The following is a 12,276-nucleotide window of genomic DNA, read 5'->3' as shown; positions in this document are numbered from 1 at the left end:
CCCCCAATCTGATCCAGTCCAGCCCCAAGGCAGCCTGAACTCCAAACCCTTGATTTCCACCCCCATGCCCAAGCCAGCCCCTCCAGCTGCAGCCCCCAACTCCTAGTGAATTCGGTAAACAGGGCACGGTTTGTTTTACTTGCATCAGTCTGTCTCTATTTCTGTCTATCTTCCGGTCTTCTGCAAAAGTCTCTCACCATCTCACTCATATACAGTGGAAGGGTATAAACCAGTGGTCTCCAACCTTTTTAAGCACGAGATCACTGTTTTGAATTTAAGTGCAATTCAGAATCTACCTCAAACCCAAATACCTTTGCCCCTCCTCCTTCGTGCCTCTTCTCTTAGACCCCGCCCCTGCTCACTCCATCCTTCCTCCCTCCCACAACCTTCCTTTCATCAGGCAGGGGCAGTGGGTTGGGGTGCAGGCTCTGGTCTTGGGTTAAGGGATTTGGAGTGTGAGGGGCTCTGAGCTGAGCCTGGAGCAGGGAATTGGGCTGCAGGAGGGGGTTCAGTATAAGGCTCTGTAAGGGAGTTTGGGTCTCGGGGGGGGCCTCAGGGCTAGGACAGGGACTTGGGGTGCAGGAGGGGGTTTATGACTGGGGCAGGGGTTCAGGATGCAGGCTCCAGCTGGACACTGCTTACCACAGGTGGTGCAATGGGGTAAGGCAGGCTCACCCCAACCCTGGCACTGCACCACACTCAAAAGCAGCCAGCAAACTGCATCCCAAGTCCTGCCACGTCCTCCTCCATTCTGTGGAGATAGAATACAGTATAGGAGAGGGGGCATCCTGCCATCAGCACCCCCTCCTCTCCCTTCCCTGCTCAGCAAGCGAGGGTTTGGGGGGAGGAGGGGAAATCCAAAGCAAAGGACAGATGACGACCAGCGGCATGGGGAGGGGCAGCTGAAGTGTCAGCATTTGATAGCCACTTGGCCAAACCTGTCAAGATCACCTATCAGAGGCTCCAAGATCTACCAGTAGATCCTGATCGACTGGTTGGTGACTACTGGTATAAACTGTTCAGGCAGAACAGGTGGGGGAGAAAACTGCTCAGAGCTGCAGTGTATAGAGGGAGAAAAACCTGTTAAGAGTCTTTGGGTTAAGTTTAAAGGCAGGAGCAATAGGGGTGAGGTTGTGGCTGGTGTCTGCTATAGATCACCAGATCAAGTGGATGAGGTAGACGAGGCTTTCTTCAGATAACTAAGAGAAGCTTCCAGATCATAGGCGCTGGTTCTCATGGGGGATTTTAATCACCCTGACATCTGTTGGGAGACCAATACAGCAGGACACAGACAATCCAGGAAGTTTTTGGAGAATGTTGGTGATAACTTCTTGGTACAAATGCTGAAGGAACTGACCAGGGGCCAGGCACAGCTTGACCTGCTGCTCACAAACAGGGAGGAACTAGTAGGGGAAGTAGATGTGGGTGGCAACCTGGGAAGCAGTTATCATGAGATGGTCAATTTCAGGATCATGACAAAAGGAAGAAAGGAGCACAGCAAAATACTCACCCTGGACTTCTGAAAAGCAGACTGACTCCCACAGAGAACTGATGGGCAGGATCCCCTTGGATGCTAACATGAAGAGTAAAGGAATCCAGGAGAGCTGGCAGTATTTTAAAGAAGCCTTATTGAAGGTACAGGAAGAAAACATCCTGATGAGCAATAAGAAAAGCAAATATGGAAGATGACCAGATTAGCTTATCAGGGAAATCCTTGGCAAGCTTAAACACAAAAAGGAAGTTTATAAGAAGTGGAAGCTTGGACAGATGACTAGGGAGAAGTATAAATATATTGCTCGAGAATGCAGGGAAGTGATCAGGAAAGTGAAAGCACAATTGGAATTGTGGCTAGCAAGGGATGTGAAGGGTAACAAGAAAGGTTTCTACAGGCATGTTAGCAATAAGAGGGTGACAAGAGAAGTTGTACGGCCCTTACTGGATGAGGGAGGTAACCTAGTGACACATGGGAAAAGCTGATGTACTCAATGCTTCCTTTGCTTCTGTCTTCATAGACAAGGTCAGCTCCCAGACTACTGCACTAGGCAACGCAGTATGGGAAAAAGGTGGGCAGCCCTCGGTGGTGAAAGAACAGGTTAAGAACTATTTAGAAAAGCTAGACATCCAGACCCATGGATTTGTGTATTTAATGCATCCAAGGGTATGGAGGAAGTTGGCAAATACCATTTCAGAGCCTCTGGCCATTATCTTTGAGAGCTCATGGAGATCGGGAGAGGTCCCAGATGACTGGAATGTAGTGCTTATCTTTAAAAAAGGGAAGGAGAACCATCCAGGGAACTACAGAACAGTCAGCTTTACCTCAGTCCCCAGAAAAGTCATGGAGGGGTATCCTCAAGGTATCCATTTTGAAGCACTTGAAGAGGGGAAAGTGATCACGAATAGTTACCATGGATTCACCAAGGGCAAGTCCTGTCTGACTAACACGATTAGCTTCTATAATGAGCTAACTGGCTCTGTCGACATAGGGAAGTCAGTGGATGAGACATATCTTGACTTAAGCAACGCTTTTGATACGGTCTCCCACAATATTCTTGCCAGCAAGTTAAAGAAGCATGGATTGGATAAATGGACTTTAAGGTGAACAGAAAGCTGGCTAGATTGTCTGGCCCACCGTGTAGTAATCAACGGCTCGACATCTGGTTGCGGTTGGTTTCAAGTGGAGTGCCCCAAGCATCGGTTCTAGGGCCAGTTTTGTTCAACATCTTTATTAATGACCTGGATGAGGGGATGGATTGCACCCTCAGCAAGTTTGCGGATGACACTACGCTAGGGGGAAAGGTAGATACAATGGAGGATAGGGATAGGGTCCAGAGTGACCTAGACAAATTGGAGGATTGGGCCAAAAGAAATATAATGAGGTTCAACATGAACAAGTGCAGAGTCCTGCGCTTGGGACAGAAGAATCCCAAGCACTGTTATAGGCTGAGGACAGACTGGCTAAGTAGCAGTTCTGCAGCAAAGGACCTGGGAATTACAGTGGATGAGAAGCTGGATATGAGTCAACAGTGTGTCCTTGTAGCCAAGAAGGCTAATGGCATATTGGTGTGCATTAGGAGGAGCATTTCCAGCAGATCGAGAGAAGTGATTATTCCCCTTTATTCAGCATTGGTGAGGCCACATGTGGAGTACTATGTCCAGTTCGGGGTCCTCCACTATAGAAAGGATGTGGACACATTGGAGAGGGTCCCATGGAGGGCAACCAAAATGATTAGGGGACTGCAGCACATGACCCACGAGGAGAGGCTGAGGGATTTGGACTTAGTCTGCAGAAGAAGAGAAGAGTGAGGGGGGATTTGATAGTAGCCTTCAACTTCCTAAAGGGAGGTTCCAAAGAGGATGGAGAGAAGCTGTACTCAGTAGTGATGTATGGCAGAATAAGGGGCAATGGTCCCACGTTACAATGGGGGAGATTTAGATTTTAGTTATCTAGGGAGGTGGTGCAATCTCCATTCCTAGAAGTTTTTAAGTCTCTGCTTGACAAAGCCCTGGCTGGGATGGCTTACTTGGGATTGGTCCTGCTTTGGGGAGGGGGCTGGACTAGATGACTCCTGAGGTCTCCTCTAGCCGTAGGATTCTATGATTTCTCCTGGACTCCATTTTTTTCCTGTCATTTAGCCAGTTCTATCTCTGCAACTGTTGCATTTTTTTAGCTTCTTTCCTCCTTTCCCATCAAACCCAGGCTTGAACACCACACTGGATATTAATTGTTAGTTTCCCACATGCTACAGAAGAGCCTTCACAGTGTAAAACTGATGAGATTGAGCCTCTACTGTACATCCAGGCTCAGATCTCAAGGGGAGACTATTATGGTTTTGTCATTTTTAAATGATGAAGCTCAAGGAAAACAGCTTATTTCTTGAATAATGGAAAATGTAATGGGGTCACCTTTCTGCCCCAGCCTTGAGCCCCCTCCCACACTCCAAAATCCTTATCTGGCCCTACCTTCACTCCTAGCTAGAATTCTCACCCCTTGCAACTCCAACACTCTTCCCCAGCCTACATCACAAACCCCCAAGCCCCACCCTGAGCTTGCATCCTCAACACTCCACTCTGCCCTAGTCCTAAGCTCTTTTCCCACAATGCAAACTTCTTGGCCATACCCCCACAATATATCACCTCCGTATTGGCGTACATACATTTCATTCTGCACATGGATATACAAAGTTAGAGGCCATAAAAATACCAACAAACAAAGAAAAATATGTCCTGGCTTACATGCGTAAAAAGAAAGACAAAGTTCTATCTTACCATGAATTAGAAGCTCTGAATCCTTGTTTAGTTCATACAACCGAAAGGCTTCTTCTAACTCCAGCTGAGAAGAAACTGTGCATGGATCCCCTAAAAACAAATCAATTCAATTTGAGAATACAGTATTATGATGGAGTCTTCCAAAGACTAATGCCACTTCATTTTAAATGGCAATAATACTATGAATATGCTACTACTGGGATTACTATTATAAGCCTCTAATATTAATATTTCAACAGTCATCCTGAAAGAATCACTGCAAAGACAGCATCTGAACTCCCTCTGGGATAAACAATAATTTAAGACCTATTTACTCAGTAATTATTTTGACTATTTATAAGTCTTTACATACACGATCTGTCACTATATAAACACACACTCATTCACACCAGATAGGACTAAATGTGAGCTAAGAGCTGAGAATTTGTATACACTGGGGCTGCTCCAGCTAGGAATGTGAATGGTTAATCCATTAAAGGGTAAGCCAGTAAGGGCTGCTCCAGCCCTGTGGGTCCTGCCTCGCACTGAGGGCTGCACCAGCCTGCCTTTGACAGGCGGAGGGACAGGGGCTGCTCCAGCACCACCACCCGCCCCTATATAATCAATTAACAAGTCAAACAATGTTTAACTAATTATACAGGATTTCACATTGCTAGTACCAACTGGGATGTAAATTCCAGTGCATCATGCACTAATTGTCCATGAGGGCCCTGAAAACATGCATTAAAAGGTCCCTCATACACACCAACATAGCCATATTTCAAACAGTACTAGCACTGCATAGACATGCCCTGATTTGTTTCTAAACTAGGGATGTAAGCGACTACCTGATAACTAGATATGTACTTGACTACTCGCCCCCACAGCTTCCATTAGAGGTAGCGGGGGGGGGGGGGGGGGAGGAGAGAGAGCAGGAGCCAGTGTTGGGGGGAGCTAGCTTAAAAACAGGTTCCCCGCCAGCACCATCTCTGGAGGCAGGGGAGGTTCATGCTGGGCCCCAGACTGTTGTGGCTCTGCTTTTTAAAATGTAGTGGCTCTTACTATATTTAAATAGGTAGAGATGCAGTGGTCCCAGATCTGGGACTCATCAGTTCCGGTTCATGCCAGGCCCAAATGCTAACCCCCTTACTGACTAATCAAGTAGTCAATGGAAATTCCATCAACTACTTGATTAGCTTATTAACCGCTACATAAGCCTGGAGTGAAACTGCTTCTCAAAACCATGCAGAAAAAGAGAGACAATCACTAGGCAGGTGAAAGGGGCGGGCGGGCTGACTGGTTGGCTGGGAAGGCACGCTTGCCCCCCCCTCCCCCCCCCGTCCATATAGGAGTACCTCTGCCACAGCCAGCCATTCCCTAGGCGCACTTTAGGGAGGGTGGGAAGAGGGGTTGAAACTTTATTCTACATCCCCCAGATTCATACGTAATGGGATGTCACTGGCTTTCCTCCTTCATCACGGTCAAGGAGCAAGTGGAAAATGCATTAAATTGAATTGAGTTAAGATTCTGAGCAACCCCAGGTAAGTGTGCTAGTTCTTAATAAAAGCAACCTTTTCTAAATCTTTGAAAAGAAAAACCTAAGGCCTTGTCTACCTCAAAGTTGCACTAGTTTAATTAAAAGTGATAGATGAGTTACCCTGATACAAATACCCTTTCATATACAGATATGGCGTACTTCTTTCTAAGTGCAAGCTAAATCAAAGTAAGTGCTCACAGAGAGGCTTCCATTGTGACTAATCCAACATGTCTTTTATAATCAAGGCTTAACTCGATGGGGAAATCAAGTTAGATAGGCAGAATACAGGACTGGGAGCCAGAAGCTCTTGGGTTCTGGCTTTGGTTCTGATAAATTTCTTTTTGGGCTATAGGCAAGTTACAGGCTCTCAAATTCCATATTTGAAAAATTTGGACAATATTCATCTAACTCTCAGGGAGGCTGTGAAGATCTGTTAACATTTGTAAAATGCTTTGAAGATTACAAAGGCTACACAAACTTCATATTACCAATGTGGCTAGTAGCTTCAAATGTGTAAGAAGCCAGCAAAATGAACATTAACACAATTGTCCTGTGACCAATTAGATACTGTAAGAGAACAAAGGACATAAATCATTCACTGGAAATCATCAATACTGGCCTGACCATTTTTTGACTTCCATTTAACTACAGAAAATTTCAACATGACAATATCTTAACTTCAGTTCTCAACTAAACCAATTTCTCTATCACCAAACAGGCACTGAGCTGTGGCACAGTTTTCAAAAATACAAAAAAGAGCAGGCTTCTGCTGTGAAATCTCTCTGAGGAGATATGATACCTTTAATGTTTCTGACAGTACAGGATTCTAGAATGAAGCATTTACCATCTGACATTTTCTAGATATTCCAGAGAAATACAATTCACTGTCCTCCCCACCACATCCACACACAATCTTTCCTTTAAACTCTAAAGCCAATGATGAAAATGAACATTTTCAACAGGGCACAGTGACTTATTGCACCACAACATAATAGGTCACCCATCCACTTGTACATACTCAAGTTCTAGAGAGAGAGACAAACAAAGAGTATTATCAGCAAATAAATGTTTCTGGAAAAAAATGCTAGCTCTGACATGATTTCAGCAGTATATTCCCAATACTAAGAATCATGGCAGTTTATTCAATTAAGTGCTACTAGATAAGAGGAGGAAATCTTGTAAGAGCACATTTGAACAAAGCCATGACAGGAAGAAAAATGAGGAGATGGATTTTAGAAGCAATAAGCAGCAAGTATCCTTCTTTCAGGAATAACATCAACATTTGCTATTTTGTATTCATGCAAAGGAAGTTGGAAGTAATGAACCCTATAACAGGATGAATTCATAAACCCTTTGGCAAAATTCATTTTGAATTCCCCATTTAGCAGCGCACTTGGCCTACCTTCCTGTGTGAAAAAAATAGAGTTTACAATGCATCATGCTTTTTATTTCACAGGGCTAAAAAAATTAGACCTAACACCAAAGAAAAAAATCCTGTAAGCGTGACTCCAGTAAAACTGTTTAATTAACAGGTAGTTTTAAGCCATAGTTTTATTACTTGCTTATTAAATGTCATATTTCCTGTATTATAGTCCCATGAATAATTTAGTCTCAAACAACTACAAGGAGAGCATATGCATTACAAGCTGTCAGTTTACATACTACTATAAACAACATGTATTGAGGGTTTAGTAAAAATATGAAATTTCATGCAATACATAAAATTACACCTTTCTAGGAAAACTAACATGACTATGAGTTCTCTTTAGTAGGCAAGCAAACAATGTATACTGAAGAGTTATACTTTGCACATATGGGTGGAATTTTCAAAAGCATGACTTGGACGAACTTTGCTCCCAGTGAAGTCAATAGTCAGGCCGATTTTGAGTGCTTTTGAAAATATCCCACTATATGTACTAATGCACATAACACATGCAACTAAAAGATTTCAATACAACCACAGCACCATTAATAAGCTCAATTTCTCACCCTTCTTTAACTTAAGATAAAGAATGTTGCCAGAAAATACTGATATTGCCATTCAGATTGAGTACCAAAGCAAATTCCGTATATGCAGAAGTTAAACTATTCCTTTTGCACATTTGATAAAAAGAAGTTAGGGTTTTTCAGGGTCTCTTAAGAATGGAAATATGATCTATTTAGTTTATACATACAGATGTAGACATGTGTACATAGAGTGTGTCTTAAAAAGAAACCAAAACAATTATTTGTAGTCAGTCACTAGTGTCCACCCCCAGCTTAGAAGCAGCACTCATAATAAACTTTCCACGTCAATATAATGGTAGAGGTGCACTACTATGCTTCTCAGAAAGATGTGTGTATGGCCCCACTGATCAACTCCTTGCCCCTCTCTCCAAGGCCTCCCATCCACTGCAAATAGTTTCACAGTGTACAGAAAGCTACAGAAGGGAAAGAGGGGGAAGAGCAGGGATGAAGTTGTAAGAAGTGTGAAGGAGACCGAGTGGTGGGTTGGGGAGAGGGCTGAGTATTCCCTGGCTGGAGAGGAAGTTGGCACCTCTGACTTTCACAGTTCCTTCATTCTAGAACAGCATTTTTCTTTCCTGAAGAAACAAGCTTTGGAGTTCAAGGGGCTGATTGACAGCACACAATGGGAGGTCTCTGACTTCAACAGGATTTGGTAAAATGCATTAAGATATTATGGGTAAATCCCTTTCTCTAGTTTAAAATTAGATTTGGGTAAAGGGAGGTTGGATATTAAGAGACACTCATAGCTTCTTCAACATTTGATCCTAGCAGTAGCTATGAATTTAAGGCTACTATATTTGTCTGGGACTATTTATTTAGTATATAATCCAGATACCCACCATGGTGGATATTTTATAAATACATACTTTTGTTACAAAATCAAGTTTACAGAGGAAAGGGTGTCTTCTGAATTCAGTTATTCCTTCTTACTTTATTTAGGGGAAGAAGAATGGAGATATATATCTCCACAAGACAAAACTATTCAACGTCACTTTACCTTCTTCATCAATCCATTTCATAGTGAAGAGTTGTTCATTGTCAAAGGAGCACATGTCTCGAACCTCATTACAGAGTCCTTCAAACGAGATGGAAGGTTCAAAATAGGTTATCATGATGTCCCTGAATGAGAAATAAATTTAACAAAATTACTCAAATTCAGAAACTACAGTACTGTATTGCATACAGGATTACAGAGTTGTTCATTTCCTGAATTCTACTGTCTTGTTTGCTATTGTAAAAATAAATAAATAAATAAATAAATCTTCCAAATCAGTTTATCATACTAAAGTGCTTTTCTTGTACTCTTATCTGTTTTAAATCACATGTATGTGTACATGTATAACATGTTTCAATATCAACAGAAGCTAGACAAAGAAGAGGGAAACACTGTAATTTATAGCTAGAAAGAAAATATTCTGTAAAGATTAGGTAAGCAATACTTAAGAAGCTTGTTTGTTTCATGAATGTCTATTACAGTGAAATATCTATGAATGCTTTCTGCAACAAATTTGTAACAGAAGTTATAAAATGTTCATATAGTGTTACAGATGTACATGGCAACTGAGAAGAGAAGAAATTATGAACCCTACTTTTTGAGCTAACAGATACCACAAAATATTAATAGTTCAAATAATAATTAGGGATGTAAAACCCTAATTGGCTAACTGGTTAACCGTATTGTTTAACCAGTTAACCAAGTAAAGGGAGGGTGAGCGGAGAAGGAGTAGCCTGCCACTGGGCTGGAACCTCCTCCCACCCTCCTTCTGGAGGAGCCCCGCCCTGCACCCTCCTCCCCTCATGGCATGTACCAGACAGGGGGGGTCCTCCAGTGTCCTGGTCAGAGCACCCCTTTACACAGAACAGCTCCCTGTCTTCCACAGGCAGGGAACTGCTCCAGCCCCACTGGTTAACCTTAACCAATAAGCCTCACCTGTTAAGAGTGAGGCTTACCTGTTAACCAGTTAAACCTTCACATCCCTAGTAATAACTGGGCAGAAGGCCAGGAAAGGAAGAATTCATGAAGTAAGTGGGTTCTACGAAAAAATCTGAAATGGATAACCCATCAGACAGGTGGGAAACAGCTCCAGCTACTGGAAGCACCTGGGAGGAAGAGGGAAAAGCATGAAGCAGTGAAGTGAAGAACAAGAACACAGATGGAGGGGAAAAAAGTGTGTGTTTCAGGAGAAAGGGAAGTGGTGAGAAAGATGTAGAAAAAGATTATATGAGCCATTGATAGTGAGCAACTAGGGTAGGAAATGGTGGTACTGTAACAAAGCTCTAGCTGCAATCCCAGACAAACCAAGTAGTAAAGAGATTTCACACTTAAAAGATATATTTTTTAATTTAATTTCCTCCATAATATGCTTCTGTATGCTAGTGCCGCTTACATCCCTACTTGGTAGGACTGTCTCTCACAATGTTCAGTGCTGAGCCATATGAGAGAGCCTGGGTCAGGAAAGGAAGATACTCTGCAACTGATCTCAGGAGCAAGATCAGGGAAGAAAAAACATGTATGAAAACATCATGAGACAATTCTGAAGTCTCCTCAAGTTGCTTTTTGTCTATCTGGTAGGCAGAGAATGGAGGGAAGGATGAAAGCTCTGGAAAAGACTTTGACAATTTAAGCTCTGTGTATAACCATAACAGTTTATACCAGTATAACTGGAAATATACCATACAGACAAGCCCTTAGTGGGAGTCTGTAAGCCCTTCTATCACGCAAATAGTAAAACTGAAGCTTCACAGTAAACACCCTGTGGGGTGTAATAGGACACTCAGTGGTATTGTCTGGATTTACTCTCAGGGTTTGTAACATCAATGAGGAACAGTTTAAAAAAAAAAAGATTAAACATGACGAGCTGAGAAAAGACACCTGAGAAAGGATCTGATAACAGTCTTCCAATATGTTTAGGACTATTATAATAAAGAGGATCATGATCAGCTGTTCTCCATGTCCATACAAGGTAGGACAAGAAAATAATGGGCTTAATCTGCAGCAAGGGAGATTTAGGTTATCTACTAGGAAAAACGTTCTAACTATAAGGGCAGGTAAACTCAGGCATAGGCTTCCAATATACATTGTGACATTCCCATCACTGGAAGCTTTTAAGTTGGACAAACATGTCAGACACGGTCTAGGTTCACTTGGTACTGCCATGGAACAGGGAGCGGGATGTGATGACTTCTCAAAGTCCCCTCAAGCCTACATTTCTGTTACTTGCACCACCACATCTCTACTATAAAAACCCCATTTTTCAGAGTATATTTACATTTCAGTAGTATCCATAACACCAAATCAAGGCCTTATCGTCCAAGGATCTATACAAATATAGCCAGAGAGAGACCCTGCCCTCAATACCTTGTATTTAAAACAATTATTTAAAGGCTTTTGTGTAAACATTTAAGATGAATAGGATCCTCCTTCAGTAAACAGGAGGCCTGCTCCAATCATGAAAGAAACAAAACTTAAAGCAACATTTCACATGAGTAGCCTCTCTAAAAAGAATAAATCATCGGCTACAGAAAAATTGTGTTTATCATATTGCCTTTCCTGGAGTTCAGAGCAGTAAAAACTCAAAACAGACTCATTTGTTATAGTCTCTAAGAAGGCATGCTGTACACCTTATTGATTGAAAAGTGGCAATCAAGAGGTTTTTCCTCCATTATCTTTAAAGGTCACTTTATACAAATAATGTATATTAAAAAAACCCAACATTATCTGTTAAAGGTAACCAAGTAAATAAATGTATTCTATTGTTTATTCTACCTCTAGTTTCTCATCAAAATCTGAGATTAACTACTATGTACAGTGAGGATAGAGACTACATTCTTTAGAATCTTACATCTAAATGCTTTGGGGGGGGGGGGGGAACCCAGCTCCTCCAAACATACTCCCATGTCAAACATGCATGCTTTTGAGGAGGTCTAATTACGTCACTCAGAAAGTCACATAATGTAAAACTCCTTGAATGAGTCTGCTGTTTCAATATTCTCATTCAGTACTAGGAATGTGAAAGGTTAACATCATCAGTTTAAGTGGTAACTGATGGGGGCTGGAGCAAGAGGCAGGGGCTTCTCCAGCAGCCCCTGTCTGCAGGGAGTCCAGTCTGGGCCCACCATGGAGAGGGACTGCTCTGGTGGGGAACTGGGAGCTGGTAGTAATCCCAATCCAAACATGGTGCTGAGAGCTGACAACCAGCCCCAGCATAGGGCTGGGGCAGGACCCTGGTAGGTCAGGGGCTGCTCCAGCCGTGCTGGAGTGGTCCCCAGTCCAGATTCCGCTTTAGTCGATAACTAGTTAAATGTTAGGTAAACCTAATTTTTAACCAGTTAACTGATTAACCAGGATTTCACATCCTGATGTACCAAATCAGAACCCTTTGCAGCATGATTTTAAGTGGCTCATCTTATAATGGAGGCTTTAAGGTTTGGAGATCACCTACCCCTGCACACTGAGATTTAATTGCTAATTATGCTTGAAGACTCAA

At 42.5% G+C, this 12,276-nt stretch overlaps 1 protein-coding gene across 1 annotated transcript in view; it reads right to left on the bottom strand.

Annotated features, from left to right (window-relative positions):
• The window catches only part of PRKCI (protein kinase C iota), a 54,075-nt gene that overhangs the window by 38,316 nt on the left and 3,483 nt on the right, over positions 1–12,276 (bottom strand). Inside the window, exons 2-3 of the mRNA XM_006122859.4 lie at positions 8,787–8,908; positions 4,267–4,356 (exon numbers count right to left, since the gene is read on the bottom strand). Of these exons, the coding sequence (XP_006122921.1) occupies positions 4,267–4,356; positions 8,787–8,908 (212 nt within the window). The remainder of the gene's footprint in view (positions 1–4,266; positions 4,357–8,786; positions 8,909–12,276) is intronic.

Source organism: Pelodiscus sinensis, chromosome 10 (assembly GCF_049634645.1).
Source record: "Pelodiscus sinensis isolate JC-2024 chromosome 10, ASM4963464v1, whole genome shotgun sequence".
Lineage (NCBI taxonomy): Eukaryota > Metazoa > Chordata > Testudines > Trionychidae > Pelodiscus > Pelodiscus sinensis.
This window is presented reverse-complemented; position numbering and strand designations above follow the sequence as displayed.